Source organism: Hippopotamus amphibius, chromosome 1 (genome assembly GCF_030028045.1).
Source record: "Hippopotamus amphibius kiboko isolate mHipAmp2 chromosome 1, mHipAmp2.hap2, whole genome shotgun sequence".
In the NCBI taxonomy this organism is placed as follows: Eukaryota; Metazoa; Chordata; class Mammalia; order Artiodactyla; family Hippopotamidae; genus Hippopotamus; species Hippopotamus amphibius.
The window spans coordinates 41,935,169-41,957,514 of NC_080186.1; the positions used below are offsets into that span (position 1 = coordinate 41,935,169).

General features: G+C 35.8%; 1 protein-coding gene across 12 annotated transcripts in view; it reads right to left on the reverse strand.

The window, feature by feature from the left end:
* Window positions 1-22,346, reverse strand: part of FAF1 (Fas associated factor 1) — a 463,179-nt gene that overhangs the window by 46,920 nt on the left and 393,913 nt on the right. For all 12 annotated transcript variants that reach the window (XR_009049289.1, XM_057710484.1, XM_057710451.1 and 9 more), the window contains 2 exons: window positions 9,318-9,398; window positions 8,355-8,432 (listed from right to left, as the gene is read on the reverse strand). Coding sequence is in view for 11 of the 12 variants with exons in the window: in XM_057710484.1 (XP_057566467.1) it covers window positions 8,355-8,432; window positions 9,318-9,398 (159 nt within the window). In the remaining variant the exon portion in view is untranslated. The remainder of the gene's footprint in view (window positions 1-8,354; window positions 8,433-9,317; window positions 9,399-22,346) is intronic.

Consider the following 22,346-nt stretch of genomic DNA (forward strand, 5'->3'; position numbering starts at 1 on the left):
ACACAGTGATGTGTCACACAAGAAAACACAGTTTGTCACTTTTCTATGGAGAAAAGTGGAGGGAGTATTGGTAGAGGGAGGGTACAATTTTAAACACTGTAAACCTCAATACAAATGCTGTAGGCCTCTGTGAGTAAAGGCCTAAAGGAGAGAGGGAGTCACATTTAGATCTGAGAGAGTATTATAGGCAGAAGTCACAGTAAATGTTAAGCCCTGGTGTCTGGCTTGACTGAAGAATAGTAAGGCAGCCAATGTGGCTGGAGCAGAATGATTGGGGGAAAGAGGGAGGAGCTGAAGTCAAAGAGGAAGCACAGGAGAGGAGTGATTAGATCATATATGCCTTGAATAGCCCACTTAATGATTTTTTTTCCCCCATTTTAAAACTTAGGTATAATTTATACACAGTAAAATTCATCCTTTTAAATGAATAATTCTGTGAGTTTTGATAAATGCATACATTTGTCTAACCATCATCACCAATCAAGATAAAGAACAGTTCTATCACTCCCCCCCACCCCCCGCCCCCAAATTCCTCTATCCCCAGGCCACCTCTTTTTTTTGTCCCTGGTTTTGCCTTTTCCAGAATGTTATATAAATTTAATTATAAATGTCATATAAATGTCTTCCTTCATTTAGTGTAATGCATTTGAGACTCATCCATGTTGTTAAATATATCAGTAGTTCACTCTTATTTATTGCTGATTGGTATTCCATTGTATAGATACACTACAGTTTGATTACTCCTCCAGTTGAGGGACACGAGTTTTATCCAGTTTGGCATGACTACAAATAAAGCCATTATAAACATTTGGGTACAGACTTTTGTGTGAAAATACATTTTATTGTTACTTTCATTTCACTTGTATAATACCTAGGTGGACTGCTGGGTCATATGCTATGTGTATGTTTAACTTTTTAAGAAAATGCCAAATTATTTTCCAAGGTGGATGTGCTATCATTAATGATTCCCATCATTAATACATGAGAGTTCCAGTTGCTCTTCAACTTTGCCAGTACTTGGTATTGACCATTTTTCTTTTAAAAAGCTATTCTAATCGGTGTGTATCCATTGTGGTTTTAATTTACATTTCCCTAATGACTAATAATGTTGAGCATCTTTTCATGTGCTTACTTGCCTCTGTGTATAGCTTCTCTGGTGAAGTGTCTTTTCAAATATTTTGCCCATTTTTAAACTAGAGCTTTTTTTATTATTATTGAGTTTTGAGAATTCATTATATATTCTGGACATTAGATAGGTGATTTTCTCTCAGTCTGTGGCTTGCCTTTTCAATTTCTTAACCATATCTTTTGAACAGTAGAAGTTCTTAACTTTGATGAAGTCTAATTTAGATATTTGTTATTTTGTGATGTGCTTTTGGTGTTAGAACTAAGAAATCTTTGCCTAACTCAAGACCATGAAGATTTTCTCCTATGTTTTCTTCTAGGACTTTAATAGTTTTAAGTTTTACATTTAGGTTTATGACCAATTTTGAGTTAATTTTTGCATGTGATGCAAGATATGAATTGGAAGTGTTTTTACTGTTTTGTTTTCAATTTTATTTTACATATGGATATCCATTAGTTTGCAGCATCATTTGTTGAAAAGACCATCCTTTCTCCATTAAATTGTCTTTACACTTTTGCCAAAAATCAATTGACCATATATGTGTGGGTCTATTTCTGGACTTTTTGTTCTGTTTCACTGATATATGGGACAATCCTTTTGGCAATTCCCACACTGTCTTGATTATATTGTCTTGAACTCTAGTAGTATAAATACTCCAACTTTGTTCTTTTTTTTTCAAAAATTTTTTTTGGCTATTTCAATTCTATTGCCTTTTCATATAAATTTTAGAATCAGTTTGTCAAGTTCTAAAAAAGGAAAAAAAATCCTGCAAAGATTTTGATTTTCCTGCAAAGGAATCACTGTAAAGATTTTAGCTTTTATTTTGAAATATGAAGACACTGCAGATTTTTGAAGTGACATGATGTGTCAATTGTTCTAAAAAGAATTTATCAAAAGACATATAGGAAAGGCAAAATGGAGGCATGGAGTCAAGTTGGGAGGCTACTAAAGTAATCCAGGTAACAGAAAATGGTTGCTTAGATGAGGGTAGTAGTGGTGGAGTTAGTGAGAAGTGTTTGAGTTATATATATATATATTCTTTTTAAATATTTATTTATTTATTTGGCTGCACAGGGTCTTAGCTGCAGCATGCAGGATATTCATTGCAGCATGTGAACTCTTAGCTGTGGCATATGCAATCTAGTTTCCTGACCAGGGATGGAACCTGGGCTCCCTGCATTGGGAGTGCAGTCTTAGCCACTGGACTACCAGGGCAGTCCCAAGTTCTACATATATTTTGAAGGTAAAGTCACTAAAATTTGCTCATTAAACATGGATATGAAAGAGAGAAGTCAAGGGTGATTCCAAGGTTTTTGGCTCAAACAACTAGAAAGATTTTCCACTTATTATGATAGGGAAGACTGTGGAAGGTGAGATTTGGGTGGGGAGGGTAAGATCAGTTATTCAGTTTAAGACGTAAGTTTGTGATGGCTATTAGACATCTAAGTGGAGATGACTGCAATTACATATTTAAGTCTGGAGTTCACGGAATGGGAAGAGCTGGAGACATAAATTTAGGAGCCAAACGTATAGACAGTATTTAAAGTCATGATACTAAATGAGATCATCAAAGGAGTATAATGGATCTCATATGGGAACAGTTGGTCTGACCCAATCCTGTAGCCATTCTCTGCTCCTGGCAACCAATCATTCATCTAGAGGGTATGAATAGCTTACTAAAAATACAGCCTCACTGCTGGATAAAGTAAATCAAGGCAAATTATCACATTTTGTAAACTAAAATTCAGATACATGATTTTTGGGGTGCTTTTGGATATGAAAAACAGGCTGTAGGTAGTGAGTTGGGTACTACGAGACTGAAATTTCTAGTCTATTTTAATGGTGTATGAGGCTAGCAGCAGAATACTCCAAATTGGAACTACCTAAGAAACTTTGGATATATGGTCTCTATAATTATGATCAGGTGTATTTATAGACTGACACCTACCATATTAAATTGTTACAGAGAATCAATAAGATAATGTCTGTAAAGTGCTCAGCACAGAGTTTGGGGCCTATTCATTGCTGAATAGATAGTGACATGCTGACGGCAAGGATGATTACATTATGGCCCAGTGTAGTGGTGTTATCTATGTGATAAGAAGCAACCTACATAAGATGAAAACACAAATTATAAAAATCAGTTTTAGTTTAATAACCTATTCATGGTGCTGCCTTCATTCTTCCTTTGTGGGATAATAGGTAGAAAGAATACTGGATAGGAGCTCTGGTTCTGCTTTTACCAGACCAATGTTAGGTAAGAATTTAAAAATAGGCTTTTTCATCCTGCTATGATCTTACCTTCTTTGTCTGTAAGATGGTAATGATACTATCTCCCTTATCCATTTTGGAGGACGGTTATGAAGATTAAATCAGAGAACTGAAGAGAAGTATCAATGTTTCTAACTCCATGCTCTTCTGTTCTCTCATTTAATGGTCTTTAATGCTGCTTAGGATTTTCTACTTGAAGAGGCATCAAGATGCGAAAGGAACCAACTCTGGATACATAGGCAAAAACATAACTTTTAAGTTTTCTGTTTGAGGAAATCAGCAGCAAAAAGGAATAGCTTTGTGCCCATTCTCTCCTATCCATGATTCTCCAAAACCTGGCCTTTTAGCCTTAGCTCTAATAATTAAGACTATGTTCTAAATTTGTCCATATAGTGTTCCAAGGAAGCTCTGTGCCTTTCTTCCCTTGTTCATGATTACCAAGCCCATACTTTTTGCCATTCATCCAACCACCCATCTATTCATCGATTCAATGTCTAATCAACCCTCCAAAGATTCCTCCCTCTGGGAAGTCTTCCTTGGCCTTCCTAGTCAGAAGCTGGTATCTTTTCCTGTAATTATTTTGTATTCATCTACTGCTCTGTATTAAACAGTGAGCTCCTTAAGGGCAGAAGCTCTCTCACACATACTATATAGTAACCACAGTACCCGATTTATTGATTTTTACATAGAAGGAGATTAACAAATATTTGCTGTGGGACTTCCCTGGTGGTCCAGTGGGTAAGACTCCACACTCCCAATGCAGGGGACCCGGGTTCGATCCCTGGTTGGGGAACTAAGATCCTGCATGCATGCTGCAACTAAGAATTCACATGCTGCAACTGAAGATTCCTCATACCGCAACAAAGATCCTGCATGCCACAACTAAGACCCAGCACAGCCAAAATTAATTAATTAAAAAAACCACAAATATTTGCTAAATATTGACTGATTAAAAGCCTTGGGCATCAAAAATCTCTGCTGAAACCTCTCTACTTACCTCAAACTCAGTGGCAAAAAACAATATTCAGGAAGGATTCCTTTAAAAATACGTAATTCATACATTTCTTTAGTTACTATAAAATCCATCCTTTAAACTGGACTATCAGAAAAACGTATTGTTTGGGCCTTTGCAGAGAGGCTTTCACTAAATTGTGCTCTGGCCTTATGACTTTAAATTATAGAAAGTTGTAAGAAGCTGTTATACATGACTTGCTATTTCTATTACAGCTACTGGATATAGCTGAAGACAGTATTCACCATACTGTGCAGCTTCCTCTTGAACAGGAACCACAGGAAACACTGCTCTAAGGTCTTTGTGCTTGAAAAATCTGGGAACCTTTTCAGAGACTGTAACATCAGCCTTTCTCTGATGTTACAGAGTGAAACTTGTAAACAATCATATTTTCCTTTGTTTTAGCCCAAGAGGGGCGTATAAAAAATTCTGTGGCAAATGTACACAACCCAGTCACATGCATTTGGTGCCTGTGCTGGATAACCTGTTGTCAACATATTAATCCTACCTTTCGTTTTACCTTCCTTTATTTGATCTTGTCCTGATTTCTATACCTTTTCTTTTGTTTTTAATCCATTTGAATTGCACGTATTTATGTAAGTTACTTGAAACTCATTTTGGAAAGAATAGGTAGATATATAAATTTGCAAAATAGAAATTTTCGTTGTCATTTCTTTAGTCTTATAAACTTTCCCCTTATCATGGCCAAGGACCAGATCAAAATACATTCCTAGATTTTACTGCAATACTTATCACATAGCAAAATGAAGGAATTTTCCTGCAACCAAGGTGATTTGACTATTCAATACTTCATTTTTCAAAAGGATTTGAAATACTAGAGACAATGAAAATAATAAAACCACTTTTGTTTCTCAATGCAATACTATGGGTTAGGATTTCTGGTTAGAAGGGGAGGCAGTGTTACTGTGAAAAGTCAGGTGACCTGGCTTCTAGTCCAGGTTATGTGTCCAACCAGTTTGGTGATCACAGGCAAACTGTATAATCTCTCTGGGTCTCAGTTTCTTCAGAGGTTGCACAATACCAGCTTTTCCCAAAGAGTCATTTGTTATATGATAGTGTGCTGAAATATGTTAATTAGTGCTCTATAAAAAAAAAGGGACAAATAAGTCTGGATAGGACTGAATCAAAATAAGATAAACAGAAGATAAATAGTTTCTCCATGGTGGGATTTATAAGAGCCTTTAATGTGACTCTCTAGGTGAGAGGATAGAGAATATAGCATTACCTGAACTTGTTTCTAGGAGCATATCAATGGACAAGTGCAGGTAATGACTAGCACTAGCTGTAAAGTATGACTTATCCTTTCTCCCCCGTGCCCTGTCCTCATACATGTTTACAGCTGGAACATATATACTGAGGTTTGCTAAAGGATATTTATGGGGTTCTCTATGAAAGGACAAGCTTTATCTATATTTGGAAAGAGAGAAAATTTTAGCCCAGGGTAAATAAGGTAAATCATCAGAAGAAAGTACATATGTTACCAAGCTCTAGTTCCAGAACATGCAGTTATTTGTGTATACCTGACACTTAGTAAGTATATGTTGAAGACATACTACTAAGAGAAAGAGAGAGAAGATTTGTGAAATAGTGCATGAGAGAGTGAAAGTCCTAATTTTTAAAACTATATTTCTTGAAACAGCCTAAAAGTACAGTAACAAATTTCTTATCTAAACATTTGTTAAACTCTGCATACATGATTCCTGCAGCCACATACAAAGATATATGGTCTTGTACAGGGATGGAGTAAGCAAAAGAGCATGAGCTTGGTACATAGTCATAAAGACCTAGGTGAGAATCTCAGCTGTTCCTGTTTTTATGTATAACCTGTCAATGAACTTCAGTTTTCTCACTTGTAAAGAGAAATCTCTACCCTTGTAGCTTGTTTTAATGGTCAATGAGTAAGCATAGGTACAGCAGCTAGCAGAGTATTTGATATACAGAAGATGTTCAACAAAATATTTTCTACCTTCCATTATTGAGAATCCTCAGCGTGGACAGAGACTAGAATTTGTCAGGTATAGCATTTTGTACATATGTGTTAGGCACTCAGTAACTGTTTGAACATGAATAAATTCTGATTTCCAAACAGTGAAATCTTACACATCTCTCAAGATCTGGCTCAAATTTCACTGCTTCTACAGAGTTGTCTGATTCCAAAAGCTGTGAAGACTTTTACTTTGCCCCCGAACTCTAAGTATTTTGCTTTCATTTCTCTTATGTTATTTAGCATGTTTTTCCTTGATTTGCTGTTACTTGTAGACATGTATCTTCCCTACAAGATATAAACTCTTCTTGCAGGCAGAAAATGTCTTACTATCCTTTGTTTCTCTTTCAGTGCCTAGCATAGTTCTTGTTCAAAAATCATTTGTTGATACTGGAGAGGGTGTAAAGAAAAGGGAACCCTCCTACACTGTTGGTAGGAATGTAAATTGGTGCAGCCACTGTGGAAAATAGTATGGAGGTTCCTTAAAAAACTAAAACTGGCACTACCATATGACCCAGCAATCCCACTACTGGGCATATATCTGGAAAAGACGAAAACTAATTTGAAAAGATACATGCACCCCAATGTTCACAGCAGCATTATTTACAACAGCCAAGGCATGGAAGCAACCTGTCTATCATCAGATGAGTGGATGAAGAAGATGTGCTATGTATATACAATGGAATATTACTAGGCCATAAAAAAAGAATGAAATATTGCCATTTGCAACAACATGGATGGACCTAGAGATGATCATACTAAGTGAAGTAAGTCAGACTGAGAAAGACAAATATTATGGTTACCAAATGGGGGAAGAGGTGAGGAGGGATAAATCAGGAGTATGGGATTAATGGATACACCCTATACATAAAACAAACAACAAGAATTTACTGTATAGCACAGGGAAGTATATTTGATACCTTGTAAATACCTATAATGGAATAGAATTTGAAAAAGAATGTGTGTGTGTGTGTGTAAAGAGAGAGAGAGAGGAAGAGAGGGGAAGAGGGAGAGAACGGGAGAGAGGGAGAGCGAGCGAGCTGTATACTTTGCTGTACAACACTGCACATCAACTATACTTCAATTAAAAAAATTTGTTGGATAAGTTACGAGATGGCATCCTCTGACCAAGAATGATGACTATTGGAGATTTCCTCAGCTCAAGTTAGGGCCCTCCAGGTCTTTCTATTACTTGTTAGATGGCTTCCTCTTTTTATAAGTGAATTTTGCCATTGATCTCATGTCTAGAAAAAAGTTCTAAAAGCCCTTTTTTGTGAGCCATCCTAGGAAGTCATTTGACACCCCTTCTCTTTATCTCTATTACAGAGATTTACACTTTGGGTAAATCTCTATAATAACTTTTACATATAGTATGTAATTCTATTTTTACAAGACTATGAACTCCTGAAGCAGAGGACCCACATCTGTATTCCTACTTCCTAACAGATTTTGGGCACATACTAAGTAGTCAAAAAAATTCTCTATATTGTTATAGACATGACATGAACTCAGGGTGGAAAAAAAATCAGCCAAGCTAATTGGATTTCTCATATATAGGGGCCCAGTGCAAGATGTTGCAGAAGTAATTCACAGTATCTTTTGGTGGGTAAAGCGAAGCCTGGGAAAAGGGGAGAAAATACATTCTTTGTGTTTTTTGGGTGAGACAATATTTAGGAAGGATGGGAGTATCTGTAGGAAAGAAAGGGGAGAGGAAATGAAAAGAATAGAGAGCCATGAAACGAGTACAAGGTCTAGTTTTCTAAGAGTTCAACACAACAGATCAGGAATGATCTTCTAAAACAAGATTAGTCTTCCATACTAAAATAAAGTCTGGGAAAAATGGGAAGAAGTAAGTTCTAAGAAATATTAACATCCTTAGTATCAAATGCAATGGAAATAGACCTAGCACTTGAGTAACTTTTCTAAACATTATGCCCTACCTCACGTTCCTCTTCTTGTTCTTTGCGAATCTGTTCCAAACGAAACTGTTCTGCCATCTCTCTCTCATGAGCTTCCCTCTGTTGATAAAAGAGAAGGAAATCCAACACTTAATAAACAATGGCCTACTTAAAAAAAAAAAGAGAGAGAAAGAAAGAAAAATAAAAGAACCTTCAGAACCTTTCTTTGGTCTTTCTTTCTGGTCTTTTCTGCTACCTCTCCTGTACCCAAATATCAAACTCTGTTCACATCAGCCTCTGTCATGAAACCATGCTTTCTGGCCCTGTGAAGGCTAGCATATATTACTTTCTCTCCTACCCCTCTTTCTCCACCCAGTTTGAATATACAATCTCTTCTATGAAACCCTCCTTAGCACATTCCATTTCTTGGCTCTCCAAAAAAGCTGGAAAAAACTTTTCACTGAAAATCCTGTTCACTGAACTCTCACCGAGCTCAGTGCTGCCCTTTTGACCTTTAGGATCCTAGTCTAAGTGTTCCAGCTATCTGCGCTCTTGACTGAATCTACTCTCTACCACAATGCGAGCCTTCTTTTGAAGGCAGAAAGTGTGGCTTCTTCATTTTCCTCTCCTTCAATGCCCAGTGCAGAAGCAGGTACTCAAGAGGCATTAAATAAGTCAGTGGTTCTCAACCCTGACTGCACAGTAAAATCACCTAAAGGGCTTTTTAAACATTGCTAGATTTTACCACAGACTGATTAAAAAACAATACTAGGCCCATTTTTATTTTCATTTCTCATGATTCTTGAAAAAATTTACCTTGTCAAAATGAACCGTGCTTTAAGAACCAGAGGTAGAATTATATTCTTTCTGTTAATTGAATCTAGCTTTCTCCACTGCAAACCCAAATCTCTTAGGTTTCAAAATGATTAAAGCGCTGGCACTTAAATAATGAAAGACTATTTAGGATTGAGTTCTTTATCCCAGAAGTCCCTTGACCAAACCTACCTTTGCTCTGTCAGCCTCAAGTGAAAGGCGATAGGCCTCATCTTGTTCTCTCTTCACATTTTCTCTGGCTTCTCGCTCGTCCTTAAAAGAAAGGAAAATATTCAAATGCATTTTACCACATTACCGTTTTCAAAGAAAAAGACAATGATAATCCCCTTGTCTTTCTCCTGTGTAAATTTATTATAATTAAACAAGGCACTTTTAAAGTGTATGGTATAAATAAGCTAACAAATAATAAGGTGAGTAGCACAGTAGATAATGAAAATAAGAATGTTTGAAGCCCAGCTCTACCACTTACAAATTGTGTGACCTTGGCCAAGTTATTTACTCTCTTTAGGTCTCAATTTCCTCAACTGTGAAAAAAAATATTTGTCTCACAGGGTTGTTATGAGAATTCAATACAATGATATATAAAGTATCTAGCAAAGTATCTGACATTTAGTTCATTTTCAGTGATTAGTTCCCTTCTCTTGATTTTTCTAAGATAAACTTGGAGATTATTAGCACTGGGACTAAGGGCTGGGAGAGAGTAAAGGACTAGGAAGTAATCTGGTCAGCACAGAAAGAGGCTGAAAGCAAAATACCCTGTTTAACTTTAGTCCACATCATACCACTAAAGCTTGGTTGTCAAATAAGTACTTCCCCACAACATTCACACTTATGAAGTGTGGATGATGTAGAAGTTATCTAAATTGAAGATCTTTTGGAATATTTTTAGTGTCTGAAGTGATTATGCCATCTGCCTACATTTAAATTGTGATTTCATATGAAATTAAAAGTTAATTCAACGACCAGAATTTCTTATTTATTAAATTCTGGAGTACAGCCAATATACATGTACTTAAATTTAATAAATACCCACACCTGTTGACATCAGAGTATAAGTTCCCTTTTTGGTCATTTTGCACAACAGGCTGAATCATAATAAAGTCACCAATATTTGACTAGTTTTAACCTATGAAAATTTTATATAGTTTAACAATTCTTTTTGTCTCCTCAATCCAATATAAGCTTATTCAGGCTGAGTATATGCTCAGCATTGTATTAGATGCTCCCTCTGATATCTATTCAAGATTGGCCTTCTCCCTGAAGCCTCAAACTCCTTTTGGTTTCAATGATTCCGTTAATTCCACAATCTCTGGTATAAACAGTAACATTTCATTGATTCCTAATCTTCCAAATAAAAATTAGGAAGAATTAGATGTTGCTGGCCTGAAGCTAACTGCTATACCATGTATGATGAAAGAGTATGCCAGGGAAATTATTTGTTGGAACAAAATATCAGGAATAATGTTTAACCTGAGAGACCACTTAGGCTGCGAAGTAGTCAGTATAATTTGCATATCATGTAATACTACACATGAATAAAAACAGGTTTTAAAAACTTCTACTTGGAGACTTGTACTTAGCCGTTGGCATTTTTATTTTAAAGAGATAGAAGCATATTCCTTTAATGATATTTTCACTGATTCCAACGAGGTATTTCCTACTTTGGTCTACATACTACAGCTTTACTATGACCAGATACAATCAGCCTGATAGGACATATTCTGTATATTTCTGTTTATATGTGTATTTGCATTTACTCTGTAAACACCCTCCCCCACTCAATATACAAACTTGTACAGAGTGGACACTTAATAGTTCATTTGGCCATGGCTGATCTATATTTGATGCATAATGTCTTTATTTTTTTATGTCAACAAGGAAAGGTAATGAGAAGATTAGTAGACCTGTGTTCAAGCCCTAGCCCTGCTAGTAGCAAGCAGTGTGTTCTTGGGTAAACAGTGTCTCCCTTTTCAGTCATTTATTAAATTAAAGAATTGAATCTGTAAGGATTCTATGCCTCTCTGAATAGGTCTATTTTTCTAAATTTAGATATTCCGAATACTATCAAACAACCTATGGGAGTAATCTTATTTTGTTATATTTCAAGTAGGGAAATATTTAAGATGTTTAGAATTTTAATTGTAACATACTTTCCTGACTCCACTCCTTCAAATTAGTTAGATTTCTCTTGTAACATTCTGTTATTTATCACAATTGTATTAATTATCATATGATTACTTATTTAATGTGAGAGTCCCCCATGACACTGTAAGCATCATAAAGGCAGGGATCTTGTCTATACTACATACCTCTGTATTCCAAGTTTTTCACACAATGCCTAGCTTTTGGGAGGTGTTTAATAAGCATCTGTTGAATAAATGAACTATCTTTCCAGGCATAAAACATTTATTGTCTACAGTAAAAATTAAGGAAAATGATATAACTCATTCACAAAGCAGTCCCATCTGAGTCAATGAAATTGACGGGCTGGGCAGAAATGACCTGTTATGAAACTAGGTACACACAACAAAGGGACCTTCAAAGCTACCACAGCTGGAAGCGCTCTCTGAGCACAAATATAGTTTATAATAAAAGCATTCTAAGTAAACAGCTCTGTTTTAAAACAGATTGTTGCAGATATGGAAGGCCATTATATACAGGGATCCCTGCCACAAAATGTGGCACCTGTTGTGAGAGGACTTCCTGAAGCTAACTTGCTTCCTTCTCTCCCCACTTTTCTCTCTCCTATATCTCCTCCCTCCTTTCCTTCTCACAAATATTCATTAAGCACCAATTTTACTTTAGACATCACACTAGCAGTGGGGATACAGTAGCAGGCCACAGTTTAATAGAGGTAAATGTAGATAATCATGCTTGGAACACCTCATTATTTTATGGAGTCTACTGATTGATTGAAGAGTTCAGTATTTAAGTTTTGTGTTATTTTCCTTTTGTTCCTTAAGTAATGTCACTCTCTCCACCTGGAAAACTTCTTTTTCCATTGGCTCTATCACTTAAAATCCTACCAGCTTTTCATATACATTTAGAAATATAAAAGATCAACATGTCCAGCAAAGCCAGTATACAGATGAAAAAACTGAAATCATATGAGGGGAAATAATTTACACAAGACCATTAAGTCAGTGGCAGAACTGAGTCCAGGTCTCCCAACATTTTTCTCTCCTCTCCCTTGGCAATCCAATGCTTCTTCCCTTATCCACAGCTCTCCCTGACCACTGCAGACTGAAGTGTTGCTGAGGATGACCTTCCCTAAACTTATCATGGTTATAGCTTCTTAGGTGTTTGGTAGTTGCATGTAAATGGCTATCATTTCTTCTGTTCTGTCTTGTAGTTTTTATATTTGCCTCTCCACTGTCCTATTCACAGTCATTTCCAAGTTGGGGATTTAGAGAACACTGTTTAGCATTTCCCCCCATATTATTCTATATGATGAGACTTTTAAGAAAATTCCAGGTGCTGTGGTTAATAGTTCATGTATAAATTTGTTCTCATAAACTGTAGATGTGCCTCTTGGAATTTCTCCTGTGTTCTACAAATACTGTCCTTGTGGAGGTTCCCCTTGCTAAATCTTAGAGGACACATCAAAATGATGAGAAATACATTGTTGATTGTGTGGAGGGAGAACAGCTGGATGATGAGGTTCAGGAACAGGTTTCAGGTGCTGCCTGGGCTATGGCTTGGGCCACTTGGTATGAAAATACTCCTTGTTACAGCAAAGACAGAAGCTGGATTGCTCAGAACTAAGTGACAATATCCACTGGAGCCTTTCATCTGTAGCATACTTGTCATTGCTCTCACACTGCTTTATGCTACACTCATCTGTACATTTGTCTCACCACTCCCTACCTGAGCTGTGAGTTCCCAAAATGGAAAGGACTCTGTATCTCCTATAGCATCTAGTCTACTATCTAATATATGGCAAGCATTCAATAAATATTTGGTAGATGAATGAGTGGAATTAACACTGCTCAACAGTTTTATACCTGAAGTTCTGGAACCTCTAAGTATCCTTCAGACTAATAGTTTTTTATTTAAGCATATTTTCCCTATTCTGAGTAGTAAAATGACTTGTTAAGAAGTGCTGGAATTAGAACTCAAACCAAGTCTTTCTCTCCCGAAAAAAAGCCTGTGCTTTTTTTCCGACTGTGGCACTCTGGGTTGCTTGGTATAGTTTTACATCTTTGAAACAATGGCCATTGAATTAATTTCTCTATAACCCATTAAAAATAATGAAAACATTTTATGAGCTATCAAATGGTTCCTAAAAGAGGAATTTAACCAGATATGGGATTTAAGTATAACTTGTTACTTCTCAGTAGTGTTTAAAATTAGTAATCATCAGTTAATTCTCAAAGGACTAATGCAAAATTTCACATTATCAAATTGAAGCAAGCTATATAGTGGTTAGGCTTGTTTCGAGTAATAACCAATTGCATACACAAATACACACATACATATATACGCACGGTATTTGTTTGCTCTTCTGAATGCCTGGGTTAGAGTGTACACACTGTTCTTTGCCTTAATAAGTATGACCTTGAAAACAGGGAAATGGTCCTGGTCTGTCCCTAAGGAGATGTGGACCAAGATAATGTGAAATTCTTTCAATATAAATACTTAGAGATAGTAGATAAAATGTGGCAAAAATGTTAAAGAGTATTACTCAGCCTGTGAGAAAGAAAGAACAAAGAACAATTCCTGGGTACCAAAACTAAAGAGGAAATTAAAAATCAGCACTGTAAATGGTGAGGTAACCTGGAACCTAACAGGTAGATTATCTATCTTGGTAACCTAGAGGCCCAGCTGGAACCAAAAGATTTCATTTTGGAGCCAAGCAACATAGGAAATTGGAAAAGTTATCTGTGAGGTAACTTTTGGCAATCTAATATAAGTGCAATTGGAGTCTGGAAATAGGGTGCAGGGGAGAGGGGGAGAAAAATTATTTTAAAAAATAATGGCCCCAAATTGTTTGAATTTGATGAAAACTATAAAGCCATAGATCCAAGAATGTAAATGAACATCAGGCAAATTACACATGAAGAAAGCTACACCAAGGCACATCATAACCAAATTGTAAAAAACTAACATTAAAATGAAAAAATCTTAAAATCAATCAGAGAAAAGAAAAGACATAATATGTACAGGGGAACAAAATAAGAATCAGATCAGACTTCAGATAAGAAGACAGTGGAGCAACATCTTTAAAACACTAAAAGAAAAACAAAGCAAAACAAAACAAAAAACTTGTTAACTTAGAATTCTATATCCAGTTAAAATATCTTCAAAATTGAAGGTGAAATACAGACTTTTTCAAAAATACAAAAGCTGAATTAACTACCAGCGTGTGTACTACAGTAAAAGTTAAAGGAAGTCCTTTAGGGAGAAGGAAAATAATATCACTCAGAAATCTGGATCTACCCAAAGGAATGAAGGGAACTGAAAATGGGAGCTTCATGGGTAAATTAATAGACATTTTCCCCCTTACTATTTAAATCTCTTTAAGAAACAATTGAGTGTATCTCAATGGCATTTTTTTTAATAGAAATAAAAAGTCCATTCTAAATTCACATGGGAACTCAGGCACCCTAAATAGTAAAAAAATCTTGACAAAGGAGAACAAAGTTGGAGGACTCACATTTCCAAGACTGACGATAAAGTTACAGTAATCAAACCATTGTGATACTGGCATAAGGATATACACCTAAACCAATGCAATAGAACAGACGGCCCAGAAATAAACTCTCATATATATGGTAAATTTGTTTTCAACAAGGATGCCAAGACCGTTCAATGGAGAAAGGGGAGTGCTTTCAACAAATGGTGCTGGGAAAGCTGTATCTGGACGGAAAAGAATGAGGCTGGATCCTCACTTTACACCAAATACAAAAACAGCAACTGAAAATGAATAAAAGATCTAAAATTAAAGAGTTAAAACTGTAAAACTCTTAGAAGAAAATATAGTTAAAAATCTTCATGACTTCGGATTAGGCAATGATTTCTTTAGTGATACAAAGCACAGGCATTAAAAAGTAAAAACAGTTAAGTTAGATTTCATCAAAAGTAAAAACTTTTGTGTACCAAAGGACATTATCAAGAGAGTGAAAAGAGAATCCACAGAATGGAAGAAAATATTTGCAAATCATATACCTGGTAAGAGTTTAATATCCAGAACTCCCACAACTCAATAACAACAGAAAGAACAAACAGTTCAATTCAAAAATGGGCAAAGGCCTTGAACAGACATTGCTCTAAAGAAGACATATAAAGGGTCAATAAACACATGTTCATAGCAGCATTATTCACAATAGCCACAAGGTGGAAACGACCCAAATACTCATCAGTGGATGAATGGATAAACAAAATGTGGTATATACATACAATGGAATATTATTCAGCCACAAAAAGGAACAAAGTTGTGATATACACTATAACACAGATAAGCCTTAAAAGACATTATGCTAAGTAAAGAAGCCAGACACAAAAAGACAAATATTATACGTTTCCACTTACATGAAGTACCCAGAATAGGCAGATTCAGAGAGACAGAAAGTAGATTAGAGTGGAATGGAGAGTTACTGCTTATTAGACTGACTAGAATCTCCAGTTCAATGGTGAATAGAAGTGAAAAGGCATCCCTGCCTCTTTCCTGATCTTAGCAGGAAAACATCCAGTCTTTCACCAGTAAGCAAAATATTAGCTTGTAGGTTTTTAAGCAGATGCCCTTTATCATGTTCTACTCTATCTTATTTTACTGAAATTTCTATCAGGAATGGATTAATTTTTGTCTAATGCTTTTTCTGCATCCATTGAGATGACTGAATGGTGAATCACAATGATTGATTATTTTCAAATCTAAGGCAAGAAAAAGACATAAAAAACATCAACAACAAAAAGGAAGAAGAAAAACTCTCTTTGCTCACAGATAAAATGATTAGGGATCTGGAAAATCCTATGGATTCTACCAAAAAACTATTAGAATTGTTAATTTTGGTGAGGTTGTAGGATATAAAATTGATATACAACAAGCAACTGTATTTCTATACACCAACAAATAATCAGAACTTATAATTTTTAAGATGCCACTTATAATAGCATAAAATACATAAAATAGGAATAAATTTGAAAAAAGATGTACACTGAACATTTTTAAAACATTATTGAGAGAAATTAAAGAAGACCTTAATAAACAGAGATATGTATCTTTTTTATGGATTAAAAGAGTCAATTTTTATATAAGCAGCTCATGCAGTTTAATACCAAAAAAGCAAATAATCCAATCCACAAATGAGTGGAAGACCTAAATAGACATTTCTCCAAAGAAGACATGCAGATGGCGAACAAACACATGAAAAGATGCTCAACATCACTAAGCATTAGAGAAATGCAAGTCAAAGCCACAATGAGGTATCACACCACACCAGTCAGAATGGCCATCATCAAAAAATCTAGAAACAATAAATGTTGGAGAGGGTGTGGAGAAAAGGAACCCTCCTGCACTTTTGGTAGGAATGTAAATTGATACAGCCACTATGGAAAACAGTATGGAGTTTCCTTAAAAAACTAAAAATAGAACTACCATATGACCCAGCAATTCTACTACTGAACATATACCCAGAGAAAACCATAATCCAAAAAGAAACATGTACCACAATGTTCATTGCAGCACTATTTACAATAGCCAGGACATGGAAGCAACCTAAATGCCCATCAACAGATGAATGGACAAAGAAGATGTGGCATATATATACAATAGAATATTACTCAGCCATAAAAAGGAATGCAAATGAGTTATTTGTAGTGAGGTGGATGGACCTAGAGTCTGTCATACAGAGTGAAGTAAGCCAGAAAGAGAAAAACAAATACCGTATGCTAACTTATATATGGAATCTATGGTAGTGATGAACCCAGTGACAGGGCAAGAATAAAGACGCAGATGTTGAGGACATGGTGGGGGGGGGAGGGGGTGGCGCGGAACGGTGGGGCAAAGGAGAAGCTGGGATGAAGTGAGAGAGTAGCACTGACACATATATACTACCAAAGGTAAAAGAGATAGCTAGTGGGAAGTTGCCGCATAACACAGGGAGATCAACTTGATGATGGGTGATAACTTAGAAGGCAGGGATAGGGAGGGAGGGGATATGGGGATATATGTATAAATACAGCTGATTCACTTTGATGTACAGCAAAAACTGGCACAACAGTGTAAAGCAATTATATTCCAATAAAGAGCTTAAAAAATAAAATAAAATAAAATGCATGAGTTTACCTCCCCCCCCCCAAAAAAAATAGAAAATTTAAATGAGAATCTACTGTATAGGACAGGGAACTCTACTCAATGCTCTGTGATGACTTAAGTGGGAAGAAAAAGACTGGATATGTATGTGTGTGTGTATGTGTATATATATATATATATATATATGATTCACTTTGCTGTACACCTGAAACTAACATAACATTGCAAAGCAACTATATTTCAATAAAAATTAATTAAAAAAAGCGTCAATTTTTATGTCGATTTTCTCTAAATTCTCTAGATTCAATGAATTCTAATAAAATTCATAAAATTTTATGAATTCAATGAATTCTAATAAAAATACCAGCAGTATTATTATTTTTTTAGAAATGCACAAACTGATTATAAAATTCATATGGAAATGCACAGGACCTAGAACAGCCAAAACAGCTATGAAAAGAAGAATGTTAAAGGATTTACACTACTTGATCTCAAGATTCATCATAAAGCTAAAGTAATTGTGTGTGGTATTAGTGTAAGACAGACAAAGAACAATGGAATAGAATTGAGTCTAGATTTATACCCACACATATACGATCAGGTGATTTTGGACAAAGATGCAAAGGCAATTCAGCAAATAGTGCCAGAAGTACTGATATCCATATCTCCCTTTAAATCCAGGAAAAACAAACAAACAACAACAAAACACCCTTCAATCCCTACTTTATACTATATATAAAACTTAAATGGATCATAGACCTAAGCCTAATATCTAAAGGTATAATGCTTTTAGAAGAAAGATAGGAGAAACATAGGAGAAAATAGTGGGGGGGGAGGGGGGAGATGAATTGGGAGATTGGGATTGTCATATATACACTACTAATAAGAAAAAGAATATGAAATTCTACACTTTAAAAAAAATGAAAGAAAAAAGAAAATAATTACCTTGGGTTAGCACAATATACTTCTTAGATATGAAGCAAAAACATAATAAAAGAAAAAATCTAAATTGAACTTCATCAAAATTAAAGTCTTCTGCACTACTAAATAAAGTTGAAAATGATAATAAAAAATTAAGCCACGACCTGGAAGAAAAATCTTTGCAAATTACTTATCAAATAAAGGACTTGTATCTAGAACATATAAAAAACTCTTGAATACAAAAATAATAAAGAACACAATTTTGTTTTTGTCCCAAGATTTTTTTTTGATGTGGACCATTTTTTTAAAGTCTTTATTAAATTTGTTACAATATTGCTTCTGTTTTATGTTTTGGTTTTTTGGCCCTGAGGCATGTGAGATCTTAGCTCCCCAACCAGGGATCAAACCTGCATCCCCTGCATTGGAAGGCAAAGTCTTAACCACTGGACTGCCAGGGAAGTCCTAAGAACACAATTTTTAAAATGGGCAAAAGATTTGCAAACACTCCATCAAAAAAGATATGGATAGTAAGTAAGCATATGAAAAGATGCCTGATATTATTAGTGATTAGGAAAATGCAAATTAAAACCACAATGAGGCACCACTATAAACCTATTAGAATGTCTAAAATTAAAAAAAGGCTAACCATACGAAGTGGAGCCATTGGAACTCTTACACACTGGAAAAGTAAAATGGTACAACCACTCTGGAAAACACTTTGACAGTTTCCTTAAAAATTAAGCATATACCTACCATATGACCCAGTCATTCCAGTCCTAGGTAGTTACCCAAGATAAATGAGAGCATATGCCTATATAAAAACCTGTATATGAATGTTCATAGAAGCTTTATTTGTAGTAGCCCCAAACTAGGAAATATTCCAATTACGTTCATGAATAGGTGAACAGATATTTAAAAATGTGAAAAAATACAAACACTACTGAAAGCAGCATTAAGGGCTTTGTCTAACCATTCCTTGTTCATAGCATAATATAACAATTTCCCTTCATAGGATTTCAGAGAATGAGAGTAGTAAGCCATTTACCAGTGACTTTTATGTAAATTTTAAGGCAATGATTAGTAGGTTTCGAGACCTAAGTTCTCTTATGAAGACCAAATCTCAGTCAGAGACTCAAAAGAAGGGGTGTACTCAGAACTGAGCGACTTAGAGTCGGTTACCAAAGGCAACCAATACAAAATGGGTTCCTCTCAAGACCCAAGACAGCACCAAAATAAATGCAAGGTTACATGAGACTACCTGGCTTCATTCTTGAAACAGTGAAAACAGAGGAGATGCAGAGAAGATACAATTTAGTGAGAACTGAAACTACCCATTCTTAGCTTTACCCACCTCATTTTACTAAATGTAAATGATGATGATGGTGGTGGTCACATACAGGGTTGAATCAAAGTGTAGACTGACAATTGTTCCACTGAGGACTAGGGGGCACATAAGTATTTAGAATGAATCAAGTAAAATCTGTAGTGTTTGTTTCAGTGACTGACGAGTACTAAGCTCAGGCAGTTACCCTGCATGCACACATTTTACAACCATCATATTGCACAGTGGCTATTGGAGACTAGATTTGTTGTATATGTTGGCAGCCTGTTTTAGGATCCAGGATAGTTAACAATGAATGAAGCAGTGGGGTCAGTTGGAATACTGCAGTTTAGTATAGTGGAATATTTAAGCATTCTTATGTGTGTATGCGCGTGTGCGTGTGCACATGTGTGAGAGAGAAAGAGATGAGCTAATGTGAAAACAATACTGTGTAATTTGAGCTGTATTTTCTTTAACTTGTTTATAAAAAGGCACTTATGCAAAAAATTGTAATGTAACTGTTAAATTATTCTAATCTTAAGAATATTAACATTGTTAGATGCTGGTTGCACAACACTGTGAATACACTGAGCATCACTGAATAATACACATTATAATAATTAACTGTATGCTATGCAAATTCTGCTTCTATTAAAAAAAATTACTAGAACCCCCCAAAATTGTAAAATTGCTGTCTGTCCATACAATGGCGTATTACTCAGCAATTAAAAGGAATGAATTATTGATACATGCAACAACATGGATGAATCTCAAAATAATTATGCTGAGTGAAATAAGTCAGACTAAAGAGTATATATACTGTATGATTCAATTTTTCATAAAACTTGAGAAAATTCAAATAAATCTATAGTGACAGAAAGATCAGTGGGTGCATGGAGCTTGAATGGTTGGGAGGTAGAGGCAGAAGGAAGGGATTACAAGGTTTGTGAGGAAACTTTTGAGAGTGATGGATATGGGTATGTTCATTATTTTGATTGTGGTATACACATGCCAAAACTTTTAAAAATTGGACAGTTTACATAGGTATAATTTATTATATATCAATTATACCTCAATATAGCTTTAGAAAATAAGTGATTAATACTACTGAAAAATTAATATATGCATTAAACAGCAGCTTGGACACAGGTGAAGAGAGAATTAATAAAGCGGAAGTAAATCTGAAGAAATTACTTAAATCGCAACACAGAGAGACAAAGAGAAATAAAGTATGACAAGAGAAGTTAAGAGCACATGGAGGATGTAATCAGAGTGCCTAATATGCATCTACTAGGAATCCTAGAAGGGAATGTAAAGAACGGAACAATACTCAAAGAGATAATGTTTTTGAATTTTTCAGTATGGATGAAAGATAAGAATAAGTGGCCAAGCTTTAGTTCTACAGAAACTACCAAACTGAATAAGCAAATAAATTGACTGAAGTCACCATAGTCAAAGACAGCTTTGAATGCCACCTCACCTGAAGAAGACCAGGTCTTGATTCTGCAGATCTAATGATAAGACCTTGGATGACTGGGTTGTAGTAACAGAAATAGTACTTGGAACCTTGCTAAGCAAAGTGTGGTCCAAGAACAAGCAGCACTGAAATCAACTGGAAGCTTGTCAGAAATATAGAATCTTAGGCTCCACCCCAGACTGACTGAATCAGAATACGAATTTTAATAAATTTTCCAGGTGATTCCTATGCACATTTAATTTAGAAAAGCAATGGTTAAGAAACTTCGCTTAAAAATAATATATATTGCTTAAGTGACAAGTGGTTGGGGCGTTATTTTGCCTTCAGGAAAGCCAAAAATGGGGAAAGTTCATCCACACTGGTGCAGAAGAATGGTTAAATACTAGGGCCAGGATCTAATTCTTTAGCAGTCAGGAAGAAGTCTGGGAGACAAGACCTGTACTTTTGAACACAGTCCTATAATAGGTTCCCAAATGGACATGTAGATTGCTCGCATAGGAACTTGTCTACTGAGAGCATAAACTCTGAGAAAGGTAACAGAGAGAGACAAACATATTTCCTCTTCAATATGGCAACCCTGTTACACGGAAACTCCAGCTAAATGCTCTGGAGATTTCTTTGGGGGGGGGGGGGGTGTGTGCGCGTGCGCACACGCACACAACAGAGATGATGTAATAGTCTTTGATAAAATCTAAATACTACATTCTGTGGCCACTTCTCTAGTCAGGATGCCTTCCTGAAGGTGGACAGAGAAGACAGGAGATGGAAGCTTACTTTCAATTACAGGTCAGCAAACTGTGGTCTTTGGGTCAAAGCTGGCCTGTGGCCTGTTTTTGTAAATAAAGTTTTATTGGAATATAGCCACGCCTATTTGTTCATGAATTGTCTATGGCTACTTCTGTGCTACAATGGCACAGCTGAGTAGTTGTGACAGAGAGTATGTGGCTCTCAAAGTCGAAAATACTTACTATCTGATAAAAATCATAAATATTGGTTTCAGCCTTTTAAAAACAATTTTTATTTATTTATTTATTTATTTTAATTTTGGTTGTGTCGGGTCTTAGTTGTGGCAGGTGGGCTCCTTAGTTGCGGCACATGGGCTCCTTGGTTGTGGCATGCAAATTCTTAATTGCGGCATGCATGAGGGATCTAGTTCCCTGACGAGGGATTGAACCTGGACCCCCTGCATTGGGAGCGTGGAGCCTTAACTACTGTACCACCAGGCAA